The 27,547-nt window shown below is 43.1% G+C and overlaps 1 protein-coding gene across 2 annotated transcripts in view; it reads left to right on the forward strand.

Annotated features, from left to right (window-relative positions):
• Window positions 1–5,015: 5,015 nt before the first annotated feature.
• Window positions 5,016–27,547, forward strand: part of LOC106568400 (integrin alpha-1) — a 94,831-nt gene continuing 72,299 nt past the window's right edge. The window contains exon 1 of one of the 2 annotated variants that reach the window (XM_014138710.2): window positions 5,016–5,404. In XM_014138710.2, the coding sequence (XP_013994185.2) occupies window positions 5,362–5,404 (43 nt within the window). In that variant the 5' untranslated portion in view covers window positions 5,016–5,361. The remainder of the gene's footprint in view (window positions 5,405–27,547) is intronic. The other variant, XM_014138709.2, reaches the window with a different exon arrangement.

The raw sequence follows: 27,547 nt of genomic DNA on the forward strand, positions 1-27,547 counted from the left end.
ACCCCATTCACTATAGGGAATATGAAATAAGCAGGGATTTACTTTACTGTGGCATTAGGCTAATTCGGTGACCGGTAGTCCAGTAGGCAAATATCTTCCTGTTATGATACACAATCTAAACTCATTTTCTTCATTTATAAAGGATTTGCTCAGGATAAGCATCTTCATAAGCTGTCTGTAGTATGTATATTTCCTATACTATGATACATCTCCCGTAACAGACAGTGACAGTGGGAACGGACATAGGTGAGGTGGGGTAGAAAGGGAGGATAAACTATGACCACTAATCAGTGTCTTCCTGGTGTATAGTTGTGTGTCCTGTTGTGTGTCCTGTGCGGCTCAGTTGGTAGAGCTTGGCACTTGCAAAGCCAGGGTTGTGGGTTTGACCCCCACAGGGGACCAGTATGATTTTTTTGTCGTAAATGATGCACTTACTACTGTAAATTGCTCTGGATAAGAGTGTCTGCTAAATGACTAAAATGTATATCTGATAGGTGGAAGACACAGGCAAGACTGTTGTGAACTATCTAATTCTCACAGTGTGTTACAGGAGCCATGACTAAATAACAGTCATCTGCAATGTGTTAACTAACCGATGCAGTGAACCCCAGCATTTACCTCCTGTGTGTATGAAACATCTAGAAATATGGATTGAAAAATAGGGGTATGGTTGTAGAGAATCGAAGGACCATAAATGTAATAAGACATCTTAGGTGCTGGCTTAAGGCAGGTAGCAACCACCACAGAATGTCCGGTCAGAACAAGGACGAGGCGGAGGTCCAGGTTAGGGGGAGTTTAATGGAAGAAGACGTTCACATTCACACACACATTAAATGTTATTTGTCACATGCGCCCAATACAACAGGTGTAGACCTTACAGTGAAATGCTTACTTACAAGCCCTAAACCAACAATGCAGTTTTAAGAAAATACCCCCCAAAAAAGTAAGAGATAAGAAAAAAAAATAATTAAAGAGCAGCAGTAAATAACAATAGCGGGGCTATATACAGGAGGTACCGTTACCGAGTCAATGTGTCACGGTAACGGTACTGTGACACATTGACGGTAACGGTACATGCCCCCCGCACTGTGTCACTGTGCGGGGGGCATCACACACACCTCTGATCACTGATGGTTCAGATAACTGAGAATCATGTCCAGTGATAACTGACATTAACTATGTGTTGTTTAGATGCACGCACAATTAAACATCAGACATAAAGGGATTCAGTCCACAGGAGGAAAAGTTCAACAGGAGGGAAAACCGTGGAAGTGCTCATCAGGATGGGGAAAGCACGTTTCTGACCACACAGCGTGCTGGGGTCATAGACTAACTGAAACTGAAGTCCCGGGAATCAAGGCCACTGATAGGCTGAAGGAGATGCGATGATAAGTATTCGGTGTAACCTTGACCAATAAGACACTAACAAAAGTGTGGGTCCTCTGAATGAGAGACTAGGGTGCCCGACTAGAACTAACCAGAAGGGATGGCTAGAATCAGCTGACTGAAGCTGGCCATTTTAACATGTACAGTATTATACAGTACTGAAACGGACACACAATGTTCAAGCCACTGAGGGATTGTAGAAACAGACAGGCAGGTATGTACTATGGCATTACCTCCCAAATGGAAAATGATGTCAAGGTAAATAGGAAGACATCTCATGTAACCAGCATCCAAAACCACACACACACACACACCACAACAACAGCCCCGTGAGGCTCAGGGCATAGTCTCAATCAGAATTGTTATGAAAGATTTCCCGTAATAATCAACCCCACTTCTCGGTTTCTGTGGCTGCATGTTCTCTTACTTATTAGGATATTTTAACAATGGGAGGTTGTCACAATCTTGCCTGTAATCAAAACGGATATGCTCTTAATAAACAGAACAAATCAATTTGGTTTCCAGGCTAATCCCAATCCCCTCATACAGCTAACTCTTAGAAAAAAAGGTGCTATCTAGAACTTAACAATGTTCTTCAGCTGTCCCCATAGAATAACCCTTTGAAGATCCCTTTTTGGTTCCACGTAGAACCCTTTTGGCTCCAGATATAACCCTTTTGGGTTCCATGTAGGAGCCTTTTCACAGAGGGCACATGCAACCCAAAAGTGTTCTACCTGGACCCAAAAAGTATTCTACCTGGACCCAAAAAGTGTTCTACCTGGACCCCAAAAGTATTCTACCTGGACCCCAAAAGTGTTCGACCTGGACCCAAAAAGTGTTCTACCTGGACCCAAAAAGTGTTCGACCTGGACCCCAAAAGTGTTCTACCTGGACCCCAAAAGTGTTCTACCTGGACCCAAAAAGTGTTCGACCTGGACCCCAAAAGGGTTTTACCTGGACCCAAAAAGTGTTCGACCTGGACCCCAAAAGGGTTTTACCTGGACCCCAAAAGGGTTTTACCTGGACCCAAAAAGGGTTTTACCTGGACCCAAAAAGGGTTTTACCTGGACCCAAAAAGGGTTTTACCTGGACCCCAAAAAGTATTCTACCTGGACCCCAAAAAGGTTTTCCTATGGTTACAGCAGAAGAAACCTTTTAAAAACATTTTTTACAAGAGTGTAACCTAATTTCTGGATGTTATTCCCCCTGTCTACCATAAGAAACCCACAAGGATCTTCTCTAGAACATGCGTAGTGAATTAACTGTCAGTAGGGTTAGGTAAGAGTCAACCATTGTACTATGCATGCTTGTCATAACTTGTCATAAGCCAGAAGCACACCCCCATACCTCTAAATCTTAAGCTAATGTTATCCTGTTGTTACAGCCCAGAAATTAAAGCAAATGTCATTTGTACAGATTGTATTATCGATAAGGAGAAGGTAAAGGTTATGTTCTTTACACGATAATGACAGAGCTTTTTTTTTTTAAACCTAACTGAATGATCATTATAGCTGGCAAATATTTTTACTGAAATAGTTCCATCAACATTTTGTGTGACCTCAGTTGCTTTTATTGTTAATTGGTTTTCTTCGACATTATCAGGTAGTTGTCAGTCATCCCACTGCTGGCTTGCTTCTGACGCTAAGCAGGGTTGGTCCTGGTCAATCCCTGGATGGGAGACCAGATCCTGTTGGAAGTGGTGTTGGAGGGCCAGTAGGAGACACCCTTTCCTCTGGTCTAAAAAAAATATCCCAATGATTGGGGACATTGCCCTGTGTAGGGTGCTGTCTTTTGGATGTGATGTTAAATGGGTGTCCTGACTCTCTGTGGTCACTAAAGGACCCATGGTACTTATCTTAAGAGTAGGGGTGTTAACCCCGGTGTCCTGACTCTCTGTGGTCACTAAAGAACCCATGGTACTTATCTTAAGAGTAGGGGTGTTAACCCTGGTGTCCTGACTCTCTGTGGTCACTATAGAACCCATGGTACTTATCTTAAGAGTAGGGGTGTTAACCCTGGTGTCCTGACTCTCTGTGGTCACTATAGAACCCATGGTACTTATCTTAAGAGTAGGGGTGTTAACCCCGGTGTCCTGACTCTCTGTGGTCACTATAGAACCCATGGTACTTATCTTAAGAGTAGGGGTGTTAACCCTGGTGTCCTGACTCTCTGTGGCCACTATAGAACCCATGGTACTTATCTTAAGAGTAGGGGTGTTAACCCTGGTGTCCTGACTCTCTGTGGTCACTAAAGAACCCATGGTACTTATCGTAGAGTAGGTGTGTTAACCCTGGTGTCCTGACTCTCTGTGGCCACTATAGAACCCATGGTACTTATCTTAAGAGTAGGGGTGTTAACCCTGGTGTCCTGACTCTCTGTGGTCACTATAGAACCCATGGTACTTATCTTAAGAGTAGGGGTGTTAACCCTGGTGTCCTGGCTCTCTGTGGTCACTAAAGAACCCATGGTACTTATTGTAGAGTAGGTGTGTTAACCCTGGTGTCCTGACTCTCTGTGGCCACTATAGAACCCATGGTACTTATTGTAGAGTAGGGGTGTTAACCCTGGTGTCCTGACTCTCTGTGGTCACTATAGAACCCATGGTACTTATCTTAAGAGTAGGGGTGTTAACCCTGGTGTCCTGACTCTCTGTGGTCACTATAGATCCCATGGTACTTATCTTAAGAGTAGGGGTGTTAACCCTGGTGTCCTGACTCTCTGTGGTCACTAAAGAACCCATGGTACTTATTTAAGAGTAGGTGTGTTAACCCTGGTGTCCTGACTCTCTGTGGTCACTAAAGAACCCATGGTACTTATCTTAAGAGTAGGGGTGTTAACCCTGGTGTCCTGGCTCTCTGTGGTCACTAAAGAACCCATGGTACTTATCATAAGAGTAGGGGTGTTAACCCTGGTGTCCTGACTCTCTGTGGCCACTAAAGAACCCATGGTACTTATCTTAAGAGTAGGGGTGTTAACCCTGGTGTCCTGACTCTCTGTGGTCACTAAAGAACCCATGGTACTTATTGTAGAGTAGGGGTGTTAACCCTGGTGTCCTGACTCTCTGTGGTCACTAAAGAACCCATGGTACTTATCTTAAGAGTAGGTGTGTTAACCCTGGTGTCCTGGCTAAATTCCCAATCTGGTCCTCATACCATCCTGGTCACATAATCATCCCCAGTCTACAATTGGCTCATTAATCCCCCCTGTAACTATTCCCCAGGTTGTTGCTGTAAATGAGAACGTGTTCTCAGTCAACCTACCTGGTAAAATAAGGGTTAAAGAAAAAATGTTGCCAGTTGCCTATTTAAATGTGAAGTATCAGGTATAGGGCTGGGGGCACCTGCTATTTTCCCCTAACTTCACAAGTTGTAGCAAAGGAATCTCTTTTGAAATAGGCTATGGAACATGACACTGGTGGTGGTGGAGTAATGGCAAAAAAAGTAGACATTTCCAAGACACATTGGTTTGGTGGCGATTCCCCCATTCCAAAATAACTAGCTGCTATTATTTCCAGAGTCAGACGTCACTGTCACTGGTTTTATTTGCATGGTAAGATTTTCCCATGGGTCGACTTGGCAAGCCAACTCCCACACACTCAGTGCCTATGATATCAGGGTGAACTGAAGTCTTGGGTCCTGACTTCTTCTCCCGGTCCCGTCCACTCCACACAGTAGCCTACGCAGCAGTAGAGGATATGGAGCAGTGATGTGCCGGGAGACCAGGAGAATAATAACACTTCTTTTTAAAAACGGAATAAATGCCAGTCTTTAAGTGACACTTACAGGGTTCCTCTTGTAAGTTTAAAATACTTCAAACGCAGATGCTAGCATGCAGGAAATGCCAGACTAATTCTCAGAGTAGTTCAATCACCCCTCACGCCTCCAGAGAGTTCTGTCTTCAGTTGAATATTGCGCGTCGGACGGGAAGGGTCGAAGAATACGAGCTCCAGCCGCCGTGGAAACTGATTATTCCAAGATGCTCCGGCAAATGCAATATTTGAAATTAACGACAGCACTCGGTAGGTGATCTATTCTCTGAATATGCATGTTATCACCAGTTTATTAACCTACAATCGAACGGTCTGTCGCGCGCGCATGTTTTAACTTGTGTGTGTCCACTATCCAGGTTCCTGTGCGCGTCCCACAGGCACACAGACATTAATGGTGTACTCAATTATTAATGATTCATCGTGACTCATAAAAGCATCCATTAGGTGTAAATTGCTTTTACATTGAATTTACCATTTGTTAACCTCAAGTAAGCAAGTTCATCATGGCTTATTTGAACGAACCTAAGAATCTGAACGGCTTTGAAATTATCCTCGCCGGCTGGTATTTAGATGTGTGAAATTGGTCAATATGATACAGTGGGGCACGACTCACATACAGTTATTTAAATACGCTATTCATTCTCATCTGTTACTATTGGAACCCACTGCAATTACAGATAATTGTTTCAGCTGTGTTTAGGAACATTTAAGAGAGCCACGCCACCTAGAACTCCGCAGTTATACATAAAGTCATCAGTGGCTTTCCGCGGGGGTGTGTTGTACTGCGGGTGGGGGGTTGTACTGCGGGTGGGGGGGTGTTGTACTGCGGGTGGGGGGGGAGGGTGTGGATGGCAGTCAGCATGAATTATGATTTAGAGCCTCATTTGGACGCTTGAGTGAGTGGTGCAACTTCCTGTGAGAAACATTGAACATACAAAAGTGAAGCAAGCTTCTAGAACTGTCCTGGTTCCTATTAACTGAGACAGTTATAATGGCTTGGATTATTTTTTGCTGTGCCTTCAAGAAGTATTCAGACCCCTTTGACTTATTCCAAATTTTGTTGTTACAGACTGAACTCAAATGGATAAAAAATAAAAATTCTCACCCATCTACACACAATACCCCATAATGACAAAGTGAAAATATGTTTTTTGAAAATTAAATTTCTCATTTACATAATATTCACACCACTGAGTGAATACTTTGTAGAAGCACCTTGGGCAGCGATTACAGCTGTGAGTCTTTCTGGGTAAGTCTCTAAGAGCTTTCCACACCTGGATTTTGGGTAAGTCTCTAAGAGCTTTCCACACCTGGATTTTGGGTAAGTCTCTAAGAGCTTTCCACACCTGGATTTTGGGTAAGTCTCTAAGAGCTTTCCACACCTGGATTTTGGGTAAGTCTCTAAGAGCTTTCCACACCTGGATTTTGGGTAAGTCTCTAAGTGCTTTCCACACCTGGATTTTGGGTAAGTCTCTAAGAGCTTTCCACACCTGGATTTTGCAACATTTGTCCATTAATATTAAAACAGTTTTTCAAGCTCGATCAAATCGGTTGTTGACCATTACTAGACAACCATTTTCAGGTTTTGCCATAGATTTTCAAGTAGATTTAATTCACAACAGTAACTCGACCACTCAGGAACATTCACTTTCTTCTTGGTAAGCAACTCCAGTGTAGATTTGTCCTTATGTTTTAGGTTATTGTCCTGCTGAAAGGTTAATTCATCCTCCAGTTTCTGGTGGAAAGAAGACTGAATCAGGTTTTCTTCTAGGATTTTGCCAAGGCTTAGCGCCATTCCATGTATTTTTTATCCTGAAAACTCCCCAGTCCTTAAACATTACAAGCACACCCACATGATGCATCCACCACTATGCTTGACAATATGGAGAGCGGTACTCAGTAATGTGTTGTATTGGATTTGCCCTAAACATAACACTTTGTATTCAGGTCAAAACGTTAATTGCTTTGCCAAATGTTTTGCACCATTACTTTACTGCCTTATTGCAAACATGATGCATGTTTTGGAATATTTTAATTCTGTACAAGCTTCCTTCTTTTCAATCTGTCATTTAGGTTAGTATTGTGGAGAAACTACAATGTTGTTGATCCATCCTCAGTTTTTTCCTATCACAGCCATTAAACTCTGTAACAATTTTAAAGTCACCATTGGTGAAATCCCTGAGCAGTTCCCTTCCTCTCCAGCAACTGAGTTAGGAAGGACGCCTGTATCTTTGTAGTGTCGAGGTGTATTGATACACCATCCAAAGTGTAATTAATAACTTCACCATGCTCAAAGAGATATTCAATGTCTGTTGTTTTCTTCTATTTTTCTTCTTACCCATCTACCAATAGGTGTCCTTTTTTTGCGAGGCATTGGAAAACCCCCCTGGTCTTTGTGGTTGAATATGTGTTTGAAATTCACTGCTCGACTGACAGACCTTACAGATAATTGAATATGTGTTTGAAATTCACTGCTCGACTGACACACCTTACAGATAATTGAATATGTGTTTGAAATTCGCTGCTCGACTGACAGACCTTACAGATAATTGAATATGTGTTTGAAATTCACTGCTCGACTGACAGACCTTACAGATAATTGAATATGTGTTTGAAATTCACTGCTCGACTGACACACCTTACAGATAATTGAATATGTGTTTGAAATTCACTGCTCGACTGACACACCTTACAGATAATTGAATATGTGTTTGAAATTCGCTGCTCGACTGACAGACATTACAGATAATTGAATATGTGTTTGAAATTCGCTGCTCGACTGACAGACCTTACAGATAATTGAATATGTGTTTGAAATTCGCTGCTCGACTGACAGACCTTACAGATAATTAAATATATGTTTGAAATTCACTGCTCGACTGACAGAACTTACAGATAAGTGAATATGTACGGTACAGAGATGAGGTAGTCATGAAAAAATTATGTTAAACACCATTATTGCACACAGAGTGAGTCTATACAACTTATTATGTGACTTGTTAGTTTTTTCCTCCTGAACTGATTTAGGCTTACCGTAACGAAGGGGTTGAATACTTATTGACTCAATACATTTCAGCTTTTCAGCTTTAAGTCATTTGTCAAAATGTTGAAAAACATAATTCCTCTCTGACATTATGATGTTTTGTGGGGCCTGGTACACAACAAAATGTGGAAAAAGTCAATGGGGTGTGAATACTTTTTGAAGGCACTATGTAGGAATATTATTATCAACAATTTGGGTTTTTGTCTAAATTGTGATGTCTTGTATTTTGGAATACAATCAGTGCTGGGATAAAATGGGTAAGTACCTACAGTAATAATAAGTAATCTGAAGTGAATTAAATTGAGTTCCTGTGTGGTGTTAGTCTAAAGCCAGACCTCATGTCACGCAACCAAGTGTGGGATTTCTGACACTGCTAGTGATGTAATAAATTATCAATATAATTTGATTTTCAACATTCCAAAGACCAATTATTGAAAGTTTGCACATTTGGAACTCCGGGCTTATCAATATGAACTAATTTCATTTTCAGACACTTTTAAAGCCTATTTTGTACCAGTGTGTATTTGAAAACAGATATGCCTGTTGCTGGTGTGGAAAGTCCCGCAGTGACTTGTGACTGAACACTCAGTTATAGGTCCAGCAGTACTGAATTAACTTCTCAGGTCATGTTCCTGTAGTTCTAAAAGGGGGGAAAGTACCAACAATGTATTTGAGACTGGGTCTGCTTCCAAAATGGCACCATTCCCCATATAATGGTCTACTTTTGATCAGAGCCTTATGAGCCTTGGTCGAAAGTAGTTCAATACATAGGGAATAGGTTGCCATTTGGGGCGCAGCCTGGGACTGGGTCTGAAACCTTGAAATGCTCCTCTGTTACTGTAAAGTCAACAGTGTGAGTGTCCCTCTTATTCTCAGATTCCTACGCTCACATGTGACATCGGCTCGTCACCGGCTCGTGACCGTCATCAGAGAATTGAGTTAGAGATGCAGCTGGAGATAGAGGCTCACATTAGCCGCTACCACATCACACCAAGTTTGCGTCCCAAATGGTATCCTATTCCCCAGTTAGTGCTCTACTTTTGAGCAGGGTCCGTAAATAGGGAATAGGGTGCCAAGACCAAGAGTCTCCCTACTTAGGCTCTGGGTCCTCTCCTCACAGACCACTGACTGCACACCCAGACCCAGTTCATTAAACTCCAAACGGAAGTAAACAGAATGAAACAGGGAGAGACTACTTTTATATTTTCTGCTGCAAAACATTTTCCATTCCATGCGCTAATGAATCTGATCCTAGACTTCGTTAGTTCAGATGGAACACATCTACAGTAGTGGGATAACTCATATCTCATCAGTTCCATGCCCCCACCCTCACCCCTCCCCTCCTTGGAATAATGAATTTGTGAGGAGCTTTGTTTAGTGGTTATTGTCCTAGCTACTCATCCTGAGTATTGAACCAATCTATGACCTTGTCTACCTCTGTGAGCTGCCTGATTGCTTATGAATGAGGGGGTCTTGGCTGGAACCTACTGGTTGGGACCATACTCAGAAATCCCATGTTATGCTAGGAGTGCCGCTCCAGCGTGGCCCAGGGGCCCACATGTGGTTATTGTAGTGGCGGCATTTGAACCTTATAAATTCCTAACGGAGATGGGAGTACAGGTGTTTTTGGTTTGGGACCTCGAGGAGAGCTCATCTGGCTTCAATCAGGGGTGTGTGGGACTGGGACAAGTGACCTTACTCTGGACACTTGAAAACACGCGGATATGCTTAGCCATATGAGTGTAAGAACACACACACACACACACGCACACAATCATACCACACACACTGATGTTCTAACTCTTATACAGTATGGACACACAAAGCTCTTGGACATGCAGATTACAGTGATGTTTGTTCTTGAGGATGAAGGTGTTGAGGGATTATTTATGGTGGTCTTCTTGCTCATAATCTTTAGCCCCGGTGGTTGTAACACATCAGACAGAACATGGTGCACAAGAGTGTGTATTCATGTATTGCAGATTGTTTCTTATATCTCAGATTCTGTCATTATGTTTTTTTTGTCAGTCTCAATGTCTCTAATCAATTGATGGGATGTACAGTAGGGCTTATGAAGCCAACTCGTAATAACACATTGTGTACATTCACGTATTCATGTTACTCACAGATGTGTATGGTATGATACTTACAAAGGGTGTTCATTGAACATCTGTTCGCATACGCAATCAAGGAGTAATGTTTTATGCCTTTCAACTGAAATTTGAGGGAACGCTCTCATAAATACCCAGAGAAGCGAATCCTCAGCATTCTTTAGAGAAGTGAGATTGTTCCCATCGCCGTATATCAGCAGGTGTAAATAGGACCACAGTGTATCTCCCTCCCCACAGTTTCTCATTCCCCACCGTTTATCTCCCTCCCCACAGTTTCTCATTCCCCACCGTTTATCTCCCTCCCCACAGTTTCTCATTCCCCACCGTTTATCTCCCTCCCCACAGTTTCTCATTCCCCACCGTTTATCTCCCTCCCCACAGTGTATCACCCATCTCTCCTCCACCAGATAAGACCAACAGTATACATTTGAAGAGTTTCATTCCAAAAATGTTTAAATTATTGGTAAATTACCTTTTTTTTCAATAAATGATCAGAGATTGGTGTGTTTTTTCACTATCTATTGATGGCATTGGGTTGTTCAATGACAGACATGTTGTCATAAAGTTCGCCGTCTGAGGAGGAGAAATCATCAGACCAATATGCAGCATTTAAGGTGCTCATCTTCTTTTTTATTTAGAAGGAAAAAAAATACTTATACAAAACAAACGACGAAAAACCAGTCCCGTAAGGTGCTCAGACTATACGAGGAATCAACTACCCACAAAACCCATGAAGAAAAACTCCTACTTAAATATGATCTCTAATCAGAGGCAACGAGGATCAGCTGCCTCCAATTAGAGATCAACCCAAACATACACAACATAGAAATAGAAGAACTAGAAAGGAAAACATAGAAACAGATAACATAGATCAAACCCAAAATCCCAAAACACACAAAACAAACACCACCCTGCCACGCCCTGACCATACTATAATAACCAAAATAACCTCTTTACTGGTCAGGACGTGACACATGTATTTGTTTAAAATCTTAGATTCACTGGTTTTCATTTCAGAGACAAATAATGCTAGGATTTACAGTCAAATATAACAAAAAAGGTCATTTTTTATAAAGAAATGTAAAAATTCTACATTTGTGACATCAATGTAAAACTTTTTTAATTTGATGTTTTAGTCATTTAGCAGATGCTCTTATCCAGAGCAGCTTACAGTATGTACATTCATCTTAAGATAGCTAGGTGAGACAATCACATGTCACAGTCAAATACACAGCATACAAACATTCCATTCCAGCTAAACAATGGATATATAGCGTTTAGCAAAAAACAACCACATTGTCTAAAATCAATGAATAAAACATCTGAGAATAGATACATTTTACACACACATGAAAATATCCATAAGCAGTCATTTCTGGTGAAAAAAATATATATAAAAAAATTGGTGCATATAACATTTTGGAAATAAACTCTTAATTTCTTTCACTGTCTGAAGGCTCCTTTATGTATGGAATGCTGCTGCAGCTGATTTGATTAAAGTGCTAATTCATTGGCTGTTTGAAGACGAGTGGAGGGGTGGAGGCCGGGCAGTTTGTCTGAAGACATTAGTGGTCTGGCTGTATTTATGAGTCTGGAGAAAAGGAGCCAGTCTGAACTGAACCCACAGACCGACAGTCTGAATCTCTCCTATAGCAGCATCATCCTCTATAAGTAGTTCACTATGTCGATACAGTAGATGTTTGCAACCGCTGCTAATTTAATATGCACTGTATATTCCAAAAATAAGATCGTCATTTATTTTCATTCAGTGAACTCCAGCATGCCTCATTCAATGGAACCAATGGAATAGTCCCAAATGTGCAAACCCGCCCATCTGGCTCTCCAGGCAAGTTCAATAAAAGTATTTGAAATAATTTTGAAGCCAGGTCAGGGTATACCAGTGGAGTGAGAGAAGGAGTGATGGTCAAGCTTTGTCCAACAGACAGGCTGCCACTTAGTCCCCTTAACCCTGGCCCTGGCATTGAGGGTCTCTGGCCCTGGCATTGAGGGTCTCTTCTCCCCCTTTGCTTGGTCGGTCGTAAATCCAGAGCATCCCCTGGCAGAAGCCCCAGATCTCCCAGAAGATCTCACTCTGAACGTCTCCCTTGATACTTGGAGCCTAAAAAAACACATTCCTTTACTGGCTGTCTGACGGGCTGACCCACTGTCTACTGTCTTCTCTTTTATTGGCTCAAATGAAACACTGGAAGCAAGCAACTTGTTGTTTGTTACTGAAAACTAAAAAACACTCTTAGAAAATAAGTGTTCCAGAAGTGTTCTTTGGTTGTCCCCATAGGAGAACCCTTTTTGGTTCCAGGTAGAACACTTTTAGGTTCCATGTAGAACCTTCTGTGGAGAGGGTTCTACATGTAACACAAAAGGGTTCTACCTGGAACCAATAATGGTTCGTCAATGGGTTCTCCTATGGGGACTGTCACAGTTGTTGAAAGGAGGAGAAGCGGACCAAAGTGCAGCGTGTGTGTCGTTCCACATTTCTATTTATACTGTGAAACTATGCAATATATAAATACACTGAAATGAAACAACAACAAACCGTGACACCGCGATGAACACATACACAACTCAAAATGAATCTCCCACAAACCCAGGTGGGAAAAAAACCTACTTAAGTATGATCTCCAATTAGAGACAACGAGGACCAGCTGCCTCTAATTGGAGATCACCCCAAACAAAACCAACATAGAAATACAAAACTAGAACATGAACATAGAAATACAAAACATAGAAAAACACCCCCTGTCACACCCTGACCTACTCTACCATAGAAAATAACATCGTACTATGGTCAGGATGTGACAGGGACAGCCAAAGAACCCTTTTAGGTTCTAGGTAGGACCCTTTTTCTAAGAGTATAGATATCAAGAAGGTTTTCTTTGAGGTTACATCAATATGGCATGGCAGTCCCAGAAATGAAATATGAGAACTGAAACATATGACTAAATATGACTTCATGAGACTCCACAAACAGTTAACATGTAAATATTGTAACAAGACATCAGGTAAAATAAACAAGACCATGTGTGTCCACAGTCCCAATAAGGGGCCTAGCCCACTGTAAGCTGATCCCATGTCTTGACAGATCCCATATACTGGTGTTCACAAAGCTTTCAAGAGCTCAGATGAGTAATGTTTGCCATTGAGAAAAATTACCTTGTGGAACGGTTTAGCTCGGGCATACCAAACAACCTCTATCAAACATCACTGTTACTGTATGCCAGTAGACACAATTACTGGCTTGGAAAGCAACCAACTATAATGCTTTGTAGGAGTTTCATGTCTATACACTTGCAATCATTTAACCGGACAAATAATTGTTTGGAACTATCAAAACCTTTGTGCTGAATGTAAAATATGACAATCTTGCTGTCAAGAAACCTCAGTAGAATTTATAGGAAAACATTTCCTGAAATTCCACCAACACACCTCCTGTGTTACACGTGGAGAGAGGATGCGTGACCATTGTTATTCTCCCTTCCATGACAGCTACAAGACCCTCCCCCTTTGGCAAATCAGATCACGCCTCCATTCTGCTCTTCCCCGCATATATACAGAAATTTAAACAAGAAGCACCCGTGATAAGGACTGTTCAGCGTTGGTCTGACCAATCAGAATTCATGCTACAGGACTGTTTCTTGATCACGTGGACTGGGAAATGTTCTGGGTCACCTCTGGAAATAACATTGACAACTACACTGACTCTGTCACTGGGCTCATCAGGTAGAGGATATTGTTCCTACTGTGATGATTCAAATGTAACAAACCAAAAACTGTGGATAGATGGCAGCATTTGCGCAAAACCGAAAGCACGGCCTTGACCGGGAGACCCATGAGGCAGCGCACAATTGGCCCAGCCTCGTCCAGGTTAGGGGAGGGTTTGGCCAGCCGGGATTTCCTTGTCCCATTGTGCTCTAGCGACTCCTTGTGGTGGGCCGGGCACATGCAAGATGACTTCATTCGCCAGTTCGACACGGTTTCCTCCAATACATTGGTTTTCCGGGTTAAGCAAGCAATGTGTCAAAAAGCAGTGCTTTTGGGCTCCTCATGTGTTGGAGTAATCCCCATGTAATGAAACATATTAGGGAAAAAGCCAAGTTTCTCCCTTAATTTTTTTTAAAGAACAGCTGTGACTCTGGTGGGACTGGAGCAGGTGTGACGGCACATTTAGAGTCCAGTCATTTAGCAACCCCAAGGTTGTGACCTCCGGTGACCCCGGTACCAGGGGTCAGAAGCCTCAAGAGACCCACCTCACATAAAACTGTGAAGGAGAGGTGGGGAGGATGGGTGAGAAGGGGGAGGAAGGGAAGAGGACTGTGGGAGGTGAGGGAGGTTGGGAGGTTGGTTATCTTCACTTTAGCACAACAATATGAACAACAACAGTGGGAGAGACGCCAGAGAGACGCCAGAGAGACGCCAGGCACCAGCTACAGCAACCAGGGTCGTTAGGTTCACAAACAAACACCAGCTCTGAGAAAAGATAAGAAGCTCCACAAAGCTCTGAGGGGAAGGAAAGTCAAGCTCTTCAAATGTCAAGATATAGGATAGTAGACATTTTGCTTTTTTTTCTGATGAAATGTAATAATCCGGCCATGGAAAATTGTTTTTCTGGTATGTCTTGATTGTGTTAAGAGTAATCCTGTTACACAATGCTTCAATGGTTTGAAAAAAGAAAACCCTGTCCATGGTACTCTGGTGTTCCAGATGCACTATCAACACTGTACCAAAAGAAACACACACACACACACACACACACACACACACACACACACACACACACACACACACACACACACACACACACACACACACACACACACACACACACACACACAACAGATACACTAGGCCCCTGAGGGGTGTGTGCGTGCGTGCGTGCGTGCGTGCGTGCGTGCGTGCGTGTGTGTGTGTGTGTGTGTGTGTGTGTGTGTGTGTGTGCATAAATGTCTGCATGCGTGCGTGCATCTGTATCTGTGTGTGCGTCTGTGTGTGTTTCTGTGTGTGCTTCAGCCCTGCATCATCTGGGCACCAGGCCTCAGAGTAGTGATCAGACCAGCCCCCCAACCCCCCTTTCATTCCTCTCACCCCCAGCAGCAAGAGGCCAGACCCATCCATCACTGTGGCATCACACTGAGATGATGTACAGGCTGCACGGGGCACCTCGTTCACATTATCCACAGTCCTCAGCTACTGCAGGGCAACACGCAATCCACTGCACCAGCATGTTGTTCTTCTCCAAAACAAATGTTTTTTCTTCTTCTGATTTTCTCTTCTGATCTAGACCAGGAGGGCAACAATGCAACACACACACAGTTTTTTCTTCAAGACAAATGTATTTTCTAAAGTGTTTCACTTTCGGGTAATGGGAACCTAATTGCAAAGCATTTAGACATTCTTCATGATGGATCTGCCTGGCTTATGCACATGCCCCTCAACTTTGACCCATGGAACCCTAGAAAAGTTAGCTAGTTCAAGTTCACACAGTTCCTACACTGAGTTATTACTGTATAGTTACAGATGATTTACGGTTGATGAGAAGCACATCTATTTATTGATAATGATGTGGGTTAGAAATGTCCTCTTGATTGTTGCTGATCACCTGTAAAATATGAGAAACATGTATTAGAGTTTGAGTTTGGAGCGTCGGCATATGGTTTGGCGCCGAAATCCATTGTTGAGCGTTTCAGAATCAGAATCACCGATATTCACTAATTACATTGGCACAGTCAGAATGTTACCTGGTGATATGGTGCTGCTAGTGATAGACAACATACTCAGAATGTTACTTGGTGATATGGTGCTGCTAGTGATATACAACATACTCAGAATGTTACCTGGTGATATGGTGCTGCTAGTGATAGACAACATATTCAGAATGTTACCTGGTGATATGGTGCTGCTAGTGATATAAAACATACTCAGAATGTTACCTGGTGATATGGTACTGCTAGTGATAGATAACATACTCAGAATGTTACCTGGTGATATGGTGCTGTTAGTGATATACAACATACTCAGAATGTTACCTGGTGATATGGTGCTGCTAGTGATAGACAACATACTCAGAATGTTACTTGGTGATATGGTGCTGCTAGATATAGACAACATACTCAGAATGTTACCTGGTGATATGGTGCTGCTAGTGATATACAACATACTCAGAATGTTACCTGGTGATATGGTACTGCTAGTGATAGACAACATACTCAGAATGTTACTTGGTGATATGGTGCTGCTAGATATAGACAACATACTCAGAATGTTACCTGGTGATATGGTGCTGCTAGTGATATACAACATACTCAGAATGTTACCTGGTGATATGGTGCTGCTAGTGATATACAACATACTCAGAATGTTACCTGGTGATATGGTGCTGTTAGTGATATACAACATACTCAGAATGTTACCTGGTGATATGGTGCTGTTAGTGATAGACAACATACTCAGAATGTTACCTGGTGATATGGTGCTGCTAGTGATAGACAACATACTCAGAATGTTACCTGGTGATATGGTGCTGCTAGTGATAGACAACATACTCAGAATGTTACCTGGTGATATGGTGCTGCTAGTGATATACAACATACTCAGAATGTTACCTGGTGATATGGTACTGCTAGTGATAGACAACATACTCAGAATGTTACCTGGTGATATGGTGCTGCTAGTGATAGACAACATACTCAGAATGTTACCTGGTGATATGGGGCTGCTAGTGATATACAACATACTCAGAATGTTACCTGGTGATATGGTGCTGCTAGTGATAGACAACATACTCAGAATGTTACCTGGTGATATGGTGCTGCTAGTGATAGACAACATACTCAGAATGTTACTTGGTGATATGATGCTGCTAGTGATAGACAACATACTCAGAATGTTACTTGGTGATATGGTGCTGCTAGTGATATACACCATACTCAGAATGTTACTTGGTGATATGGTGCTGCTAGTGATATACACCATACTCAGAATGTTACTTGGTGATATGGTGCTGCTAGTGATTGGTGATATGGTGCTGCTAGTGATATACACTGGCATTTTCTACAATGAATCTGCCTCCAGAAATAAAAGCTTCTGCCAAGTGGGTGAGACACCTACTCCTGTTGTCTGCTGCACTGCTGCTTGGATTCCACCTGGCGATCTGTTCACCGTCTGCCCTGGTTGTCTTCCCCTGTCTGGTACAGATACCCCCACCACACTCCCCCCTCTCTCCCGAGCTTTCGCTCACCTCCAACACACAGGCACTGTTGGGGCGAGTGACTCTGAACTTACAATGACTAGCCCCAAGTCGTTATATATTTAAATAAATTCTTGTGCATTTTGTTATTTTGCTATTTGCCTCATGACTCCTGCATGCTTTGTTGACTACGAACTTTCTTTACCCAACCGTGGGACAGACTATGTTTGTTCCCACACTCGGGACTCTGACTCTCTATTGGTTACCTGGACTTTTGGCCTCCCATCCTACTCTAACCACCTCTCGCCAGCTTTGTATTCATGTTACCTGATGAAACTGCTGTACAATATGATCTTGTTGGATCTGATGCCATCTGATGCTCTCCCTGTCCTATGCCGTGCCTTGATTGTATTACTGTTGATGATATCTGGAAATGTTCATGTACACCCTGGCCCATCTACTGTCGCTAGCCCCAATTCTGATTTGTGCTCTGATATCTGCTTCACTGATTTCTGCTCTCGTAAAAGCCTGGGTTTTCTGCACGTAAACACTAGAAGCTTATTACCTAAAATGGATCAATTGAAAGTGTGGGTTTACAGTTTTAATCCAGATGTGTTGGTCATTACCGAGACGTGGTTAAGGAAGAGTGTTTTGAATACTGATGTTAACCTTTCTTGTTATAACCTTTTTCGGCAAGCCAGATCTTCCAAAGGTGGGGGAGTGGAAATCTTTACCAAGGATCACCTTCAGTGCTCAGTTGTCTCCACCAAGTCTGTCCCCAAACAATTTGATTTGCTGCTTTTAAGAATTAAACTTTCAAATAGCTCTTTGTTGACTGTTGCTGGGTGCTATCGTCCTCCATCAGCACTGGCCTGTACCCTACCTGCCCTAAGCTCTCTCCTGGCCCCTTACACTAAGTCTGAATTTGTCCTGCTAGGTGACCTAAACTGGGACATGCTTAAACCACCTGACCAAATCCAAAAGCAATGGGACTCCCTAAATCTTTCTCAGATTATTACCAATCCCACAAGGTATGACTCCAAACACCAAGAAAAGGCTACTCTCCTCGATGTTATCCTCACAAATAATCCTGATAGGTATCAGTCTGGTGTTTTCTATAATGACCTTAGTGATCACTGTTTTACAGCCTGTGTTTGTAATGGCTGCTCAGTGAAACGACCTGTCCTGATTTGTCATAGACTCTTACTAAAAAAACTTTAATGAGCAAGCCTTCCTTCATGAACTGTCCTCTGTAAAATTATATAGAATCAGCTTGATCCCCTCTGTCGAAGATGCATGGACCTTCTTTTTTGATATTTTCAGTGGCATTGTTAACAAACGCCCCCATAAAGAAAGTGAGAATTAAAAACAGCTTCAGCCTCTGGTTCGACCGTGATCTTGCAGAGTTACTCCACCTCAAGAATTGCATTTGGCGAAAGGCTCGGCACACGCATACTCTGGCTGACTGGCTATCGTTCAGGCAAATGAGAAATAAGTGCATTCAGGCTTTCCGGAAGGCCGAAGTTAGTTGCTTTAAGGAGCAGTTCTCGCTCTGTGGGTCTAACCCTAAGAAGTTATGAAAAAACGGTTAAAGACCTGGAGAAAAACCCTCCTCCTCAGAGCTGTCCCTTAATGTTGATGATGTGGTTGTTACTGACAAGAAGCACATGGCTGAGCTCTTTAATCACCACTTCATTAAGTCAGGATTCCTATTTGACTCAGCCATGTCTCCATGCCTGTCCAACATTTTCTCATCTCCCAACCTTCTAATGCGACTATCCCCGATGCTTCTCCCTCTTTTTCCCCTGCCCCGTTACAAAGTGTCTCCCTGCAAGTTCTCACTGAGTCCAAGGTGCTAAAGGAGCTCCTTAAACTTGACCCCCAAAAACCATCTGGGTCAGATGGTTTAGACCCTTTCTTCTTTAAGGTTGCTGCCCCTATCATCGCCTATCTCCAACCTTTTTAACCTGTCTCTCTTTTCTGAGGAGGTTCCCATTGCTTGGAAGGCAGCCACGGTTCATCCTTTATTTAAAGGGGAGATCAAGCTGATCCTAACTGTTATAGGCCTGTTTCTATTTTGCCCTGTTTATCAAAAGTATTGGAAAAACTTGTCAATAATCAACTAACTGGCTTTCTTGATGTCTATAGTATTCTCTCGGGTATGCAAACTGGTTTCCGCTCAGGTTATGGATGTGTCACTGTAACCTTAAATGTCCTCAATGATGTCGCCAATGCCCTTGAACATAAGCAATATTTTGCTGCTATTTTTTATTGCTCCTCTTTTCAGTTCGCTGCAGCTAGCGACTGGAACTAGCTGCAACAAACACTCAAACTGGACAGTTTTATCTCAATCTCTTTATTCAAAGACTCAATCATGGACACTCTTACTGACAGTTGTGGCTGCTTTGTGTGATGTATTGTTGTCTCTACCTTCTTTCCCTTTGTGCTGTTGTCTGTGCCCAAAAATGTTTGTACCATGTTTTGTGATGCTACCATGTTGTGTTGCTACCATGTTGTTGTTATGTTGTGTTGTTACCATGCTGTGTTGTCATGTGTTGCTGCCTTGCTATGTTGTTGTCTTAGGTCTCTCTTTATGTAGTGTTGTGTTGTCTCTTGTTGTGATGTGTGTTTTGTCCTATATTTATATTGTATTTATCTTTTCTTTTTAATCCCAGGCCCCCGTCCCGCAGGAGAACTTTTGCCTTTTGGTAGGCCGTTATTGTAAATAAGAATTTGTTCTTAACTGACTTGCCTAGTTAAATAAAGGTTAAATAAATGTTTTAAATAAAATACAACATACTCAGAATGTTACCTGGTGATATGGTGCTGCTAGTGATATACACCATACTCAGAATGTTACCTGGTGATATGGTGCTGCTAGTGATATACAACATACTCAGAATGTTACCTGGTGATATGGTGCTGCTAGTGATATACACCATACTCAGAATGTTACCTGGTGATATGGTGCTGCTAGTGATATACAACATACTCAGAATGTTACCTGGTGATATGGTGCTGCTAGTGATAGACAACATACTCAGAATGTTACCTGGTGATATGGTGCTGCTAGTGATAGACAACATACTCAGAATGTTACCTGGTGATATGGTGCTGCTAGTGATAGACAACATACTCAGAATGTTACCTGGTGATATGGTGCTGCTAGTGATATACAACATACTCAGAATGTTACCTGGTGATATGGTACTGCTAGTGATAGACAACATACTCAGAATGTTACCTGGTGATATGGTGCTGCTAGTGATAGACAACATACTCAGAATGTTACCTGGTGATATGGGGCTGCTAGTGATATACAACATACTCAGAATGTTACCTGGTGATATGGTGCTGCTAGTGATAGACAACATACTCAGAATGTTACCTGGTGATATGGTGCTGCTAGTGATAGACAACATACTCAGAATGTTACCTGGTGATATGGTGCTGCTAGTGATAGACAACATACTCAGAATGTTACTTGGTGATATGGTGCTGCTAGTGATATACACCATACTCAGAATGTTACCTGGTGATATGGTACTGCTAGTGATAGACAACATTTAGAGACAGAATACAGATAGTGGAGTTGACACAAAGTTTGCATACATTATATACAACTAGGTAGAGTGAGCATAGAGCTATAAGAAAATGAGCAGATATACACATGTACAGTGGGTTTACCAGTGGAGGCTGCTGAGGGGAGGACGGCTCATACACTATATATTCAAAAGTATGTGAACACTCCTTCAAATTCGGCTATTTCAGCCACACCCTTTGCTGACAGGTATATAAAATCGAGCACACAGCCATGCAATCTCCATAGACAAACATTGGCAGTATAATGGCCTTACTGAAGAGCTCAGTGACTTTCAACGTCACCGTCATAGGATGCCACCTTTCCAACAAGTCAGTTCATAAAATGTCTACCCTGCTAGAGCTGTCCTGGTCAAATGTACATGCTGTTATTGTGAAGTGGAAATGTCTAGGACCAAGAACGGCTCAGCCGCGAAGTAGTAGGCCACACAAGCTCACAGAATGGGACCAACAAGTGCTGAAGAGCGTAGCGCGTAAAAATTTTCTGTCGGTTGCAACACTAACTGCCGAGTTCCAAACTGCCTCTGGAAGCAACAGCACAACAATTGTTTGTCGGGAGCTTATTGAAATGGGTTTCCATGGCCGAGCAATAGCACACAAGCCTAAGATTACCATGCGCAATGCCAAGCGTTGGCTGGAGTGGTGAAAAGCTCACCGCCATTGGACTCTGGAGCAGTGAAAACGTGTTCTCTGGAATGATGAATCACGCTTCACCATCTGGCAGTCCGACGGTCGAATCTGGGGTTTGCGGATGTCAGGAGAATGCTACCTGCCCCAATGCATAGTGCAGCGGGCAGACGCAGACCCAAACCAGATGGTGATGGAGGAGGTGAGGATGGACTGATCTGTAAAACCGGATCAGGATTGGCAGGGAGATTTTTTCAGCTGCCGCAAGTAATACATACGCTTTTGTGCCTTCTTGGTGACCGCTGTGATGTTATCCACCCACTTGACGTTTTGGGAGATGATTGTGCCCAGGAATTTGAATAATTCAGCTGTGCTGACAGCTGAGCCATCAATCTTGAGGGGGAGAGATGGTGGGGGGAGTTTTCTGAAGTCAACCACCATTTCTACAGTTTTTTCTGTGTTGAGTTATAGGTTATTGCGACTGCACCAGAACACTAGCCGGTCGACCTCTCCACAGTACATGGACTCATCGCTGTCGGTGATGAGACCGATCAGAGTAGTGTAGTCTGCAAATTTAGTAGTTAGACAGATGCGTTGTTGGAAGTTGGTGATGAATGAGTAGAGTAGAGGGGAGAGCACGCAGCCTTGCGGCGCACCAGTGCGGAGGGATAAAGAGTCCGAAAGGCTTTTTTCAAATCAAATGTATTTGTCACATGCGGAAAATACAACAGGTGTAGACCTTGCAGTGAAATGCTTACTTACAAGCCCTTAACAAACAATGCAGTTTAAAGAAAATACCGCCCAAAAAGTCATATTTAAAGAGCAGCAGTAAATAGCGGGGCTATATACAGGGGGTACCGGTACAGAATCAATGTGTCAATGTGCGTGGGCACCGGTGACGAGGTAATTGAGGTTATTATGTAAATGTAGGTAGAGTTATTAAAGTGGCTATGCATAGATAATAACAGAGTAGCAGCAGTATATGGGGGGGGGGGGCAATGCAAATAGTCTGGGTAGCCATTTGATTAGCTGTTCAGCAGTCTTATGGCTTGGGGTAGAAGCTGTTTAGAAATCTCTTGGACCTAGACTTGGCGCTCCAGTACCGCTTGCTGTGCGGTAGCAGAGAGAACAGTCTATGACTATGGTGGCTGGAGTCTTTGACAATTTTTAGGGCCTTCCTCTGACACCACCTGGTGTAGAGGTCCTGGATGGCAGGAAGCTTGGCCCCGGTGATGTACTGGGCCGTATGCACTACCCTCTGCACAGTGCCTTGCGGTCGGAGGCCGAGAAGTTGCCATACCAGGCAGTGATGCAACCCGTCAGGATGCTCTCGATGGTGCAGCTGTAAAACCTATTGAGGATCTGAGGACCCATGACAAATCTTTTCAGTCTCCTGAGGGGGAATAAGTTTTGTTGTGTCCTCTTCACGACGATCTTGGTGTGTTTGGACCATGTTAGTTTGTTGGTGATGTGGACACCAAGGAACTTGAAGCTCTCAACCTGCTCCACTACAGCCCTGTCGATGAGAATGGGGGCGTGCTCGGTCCTCTTTTTCCTGTAGTCCACAATCATCTCCTTTGTCTTGATCATGTTGAGGGAGAGGTTGTTGTCCTTGCACCACATGGTCAGGTCTCTGACCTCCTCCTTTTAGGCTGTCTCATCATTGTCGGTGATCAGGCCTACCACTGTTGTGTCATCGGCAAACTTAATGATGGTGTTGGAGCCGTGCCTGGCCGTGCAGTCATGAGTGAACAGGGAGTACAAGATCCGTGTTGAGGGTCAGCATGACGGATGTGTTGTTACCTACCCCTACCACCGGGTGGCGGCCCGTCAGGAAGTCCAATATCCAGTTGCAGAGGGAGGTGTTTAGTCCCAGGGTCCTTAGATTAGTGATGAGCTTTGAGGTCACTATGGTGTTGAATGCTGAGCTGTAGTCAATGAATAGCATTCTCACATAGGTGTTCCTTTTATCCACGTGGGAAAGGGCAGTGTGGGGTGCAATAGAGATTGCATCATCTGTGGATCTGTTGGTGCGGTATGCAAATTGGAGTGGGTCTAGGGTTTCTGGGATAATGGTGTTGATGTGAGCCATGACCAGCCTTTCAAAGCATTTCATGGCTACAGACGTGAGTGCTACGGGTCCGTAGTCATTTAGGCAGGTTACCTTAGTGTTCTTGGGCACAGGGACTATAGTGGTCTGCTTGAAACATGTTGGTATTACAGACTCAGACAGGGAGAGGTTGAAAATGTCAGTGAAGACACTTGCCAGTTGGTTAGCGGTTGCCAGTTGCCAGTTGGTTAGCATGCTCGGAGTACATGTCCTGGTAATCCGTCTGGCCCTGCGGCCTTGTAAATGTTGACCTGTTTAAAGGAGAACGTGATCACACAGTCATCCGGAACAGCTGATGCTCTCATGCATGTTTCAGTGTTACTTACCTCGAAGTGAGCATAGAAGTCATTTAGCTCATCTGGTAGTCTCGTGTCACTGGGCAGCTCTCGGCTGTGCTTCCCTTTTTAGTCTGTAATAGTTCGCAAGCCGTGCTACATCCGACGAGCGTCGGAGCCGGTGTAGTATGATTCGATCTTAGTCCTGTATTGAAGCTTTGCCTGTTTGATGGTTCGTCGGAGGGCATAGCGGGGTTTCTTATAAGCTTCCGGGTTAGAGTTCCGCTCCTTGAAAGCAGCAACTCTACTCTTTAGCTCAGTGAGAATGTTGCCTGTAATCCAAAGCTTCTGGTTGGGGTATGTACGTAGTCACTGTGGGGACGATGTCCTCAATGCACTTATTGATAAAGCCAGTGATTGATGTGGCGTACCCCTCAATGCCATCGGAAGAATCTGTCTGTGCTAGCAAAACAGTCCTGTAGTTTAGCATCTGCTTCATCTGACCACTTTTTTTATAGACCGAGTCACTGGTGCTTCCTGCTTTAATTTTTGCTTGTAAGCAGGAATCAGGAGGATAGAGTTATGGTCAGATTTACCAAATGGATTGCAAAGGAGAGCTTTGTATGCGTCTCTGTGTGGAGTAAAGGTGGTCTAGAATTTTTTTCCCTCTGGTTGCACATTTAACATGCTGATAAAAATTAGCTGGAGAGCTGTTGCTCTAGCCTGTCTTTGTACTGCTGTTTGGCTGACTTAATTCATGAGGGTACCTTTTTCTTGGCCTCTCTATAGAGGTCCCTGGTCTTGCTCCTGTGGTCTTCCTCTTTGGCACTGTGGAGAGCCCTAAGCTCACCAGTGAACAATGGCAAGTCATTGCTGTGTAATAGAAACATATTTGATGGTATGCAGTTCTCTTCCTATAAATTGATATAGGATGTGAACCTGTCTGTGGAGTCGTGTATGTTGGCATTGTAGTCCTTGAATATGTTCAAATCCGTGGTGTCTACGCAGTAACATTTTATTATTTCTTATCATGTATGTAACAATCAGAAGTTACCTCTATAATGTGATCATGTTTAGTAATTGAAACGTTAAGCTGAATTTTATTGTTATTTTTTTTTGGAATCTTCCTACATTTGAATTATTACCTTGTTTATTGTGATTGAAGAGTTCTATCCATTTCCGGGTCAGAGATTTGACATTGAAATGAGGGTCGGTTCAAGTGCAAGGTTTTTCATGGTACGGGATATGCGGATGTAGCTTATTCCCAGGGGGACGTATATGTTCATATCCCTAACTTCAATTTATACTTAATGCATGGTGTAGCACCTTTATTGAAGTGTGTGTGCTATGGAAATAAATGTATGTTTATAATATGAACAGGTATATAATGTAATGGTTGCCCTTGTCTGTTAATTGATCAGTGTGTGAAACATATTCCCATTGGCTGATGCATAGTGGGTATTCTTATAAGAATCCTGTTATTTCTTTGTTTGAGAGCAGCAGGGAACAGGTCAGCATGCTGCCTGTTTTAAACGTACACTTGACTGCTCTCTTCTTTTGAAGCTGTATTTGATATTTATAATTTTTGTTCTTGTGTTGAAAGGTCCAGTTAATTTTTTTTGTATATATTGTACAGTAGCCGGTCTTTATCGGCATTTCATAAAATGCCTCACTCTGGGCAAGAAAAATCAGTTCTGCATTGTTATCTACAGGGAGAGGAAGGATGCCTAAGGGGAGAGGAAGGATGCCTAAGGGGAGATGAAGGTTGCCTAAGAGGAGATGAATGTTGCCTACGAGGAGAGGAAGGTTGCCTACGGGGAGATGAAGGTTGCCTACGGGGAGATGAAGGTTGCCTAAGGGGAGATGAAGGTTGCCTACGGGGAGAGGAAGGTTGCCTACGGGGAGATGAAGGTTGCCTAAGAGGAGATGAATGTTGCCTACGGGGAGAGGAAGGTTGCCTACGGGGAGATGAAGGTTGCCTAAGGGGAGATGAAGGTTGCCTACGGGGAGAGGAAGGTTGCCTACGGGGAGATGAAGGTTGCCTAAGGGGAGATGAAGGTTGCCTACGGGGAGAGGAAGGTTGCCTACGGGGAGATGAAGGTTGCCTAAGGGGAGATGAAGGTTGCCTACGGGGAGAGGAAGGTTGCCTACGGGGAGATGAAGGTTGCCTAAGAGGAGATGAATGTTGCCTATGGGGAGATGAAGGTTGCCTACGGGGAGAGGAAGGTTGCCTAAGGGGAGATGAAGGTTGCCTAAAGGGAGAAGAAGAAGTGAACCCTGTGACCTCATCACGGGGTGTATTTTTTGTCTTTCTGTGAAATGTTTAATCGAGCGCAGCAGCTCCCGTAACTCCTATCCCAGCTTTGTGTTGCAAGTTAGCTCCGCTGATAAAAAGCTTTGTGATCAGCACTTTTGAACATGAGTCGGTTGTTAGTAATATTTGGATGAGGGTTTGGATGAGTTTGTGGGTGTGTGATAGAGCACGATTGGGGATGGGGAAGATTCTGGCATGAAATTCTTGACAACCAGCAGGGAGAATTATGTAATTCCGTGGGTGGTGACTTGTATTCCTATTCCTTGTTCCAGGCCTTTAAAAACCAGCGGTCCAAGGAATAGATTTGGAAGTTCCAGTTCCAATATGGAATCAGATATGGCAGGCAGCTCCATGGACTTCACACACAGTGCATACTGTAGATGGACACACAGTGAATGAATGGGAACGGTCCTTATTGAATGAATTGGTCAATTGGGAACAGTCCCTATTGAATGAATTGGTCAATTGGGAACAGTCCCTATTGAATGAATTGGTCAATTGGGAACAGTCCCTATTGAATGAATGGGTTAATGGGGAACGGTCCCTATTGAATGAATTGGTTAATGGGGAACAGTCCCTATTGAATGAATGGGTTAATGGGGAACGGTCCCTATTGAATGAATTGGTTAATGGGGAACGGTCACCTGTTGAATGAATTGGTTAATGGGGAACGGTCCCTGTTGAATGAATTGGTTAATGGGGAACGGTCCCTGTTGAATGAATTGGTTAATGGGGAACGGTCCCTGTTGAATGAATGGATCAATTGGGTACGTTCCAATTGACTCTGAGGCATTATATTACTGTATGGCTGCCAATGTTGTTCTTGTTTAATGTACAGCGTCCTCTGCCTACATCCATGCCAGCTAACACTTGACTTGACCAATCGGACTCATCTTATGTTTTCTCAGTCCTGTCTTCATTGCATATTAAGACACGTCTGTGTCTGAGCACAACCTACACACATTCTGTTACATCCTACGTACACATTAAATTACTTTCCACCGAGATTTATAGGGACTCTAAATAGACAGCCACATCTACTGGTAGAGATGACTTTGTAGCCTAATCATATAACAATACATTTATTTATTTTTTATTTAACTAGGCAAGT

This window comes from Salmo salar, chromosome ssa13 (assembly GCF_905237065.1).
Source record: "Salmo salar chromosome ssa13, Ssal_v3.1, whole genome shotgun sequence".
Lineage (NCBI taxonomy): Eukaryota > Metazoa > Chordata > Actinopteri > Salmoniformes > Salmonidae > Salmo > Salmo salar.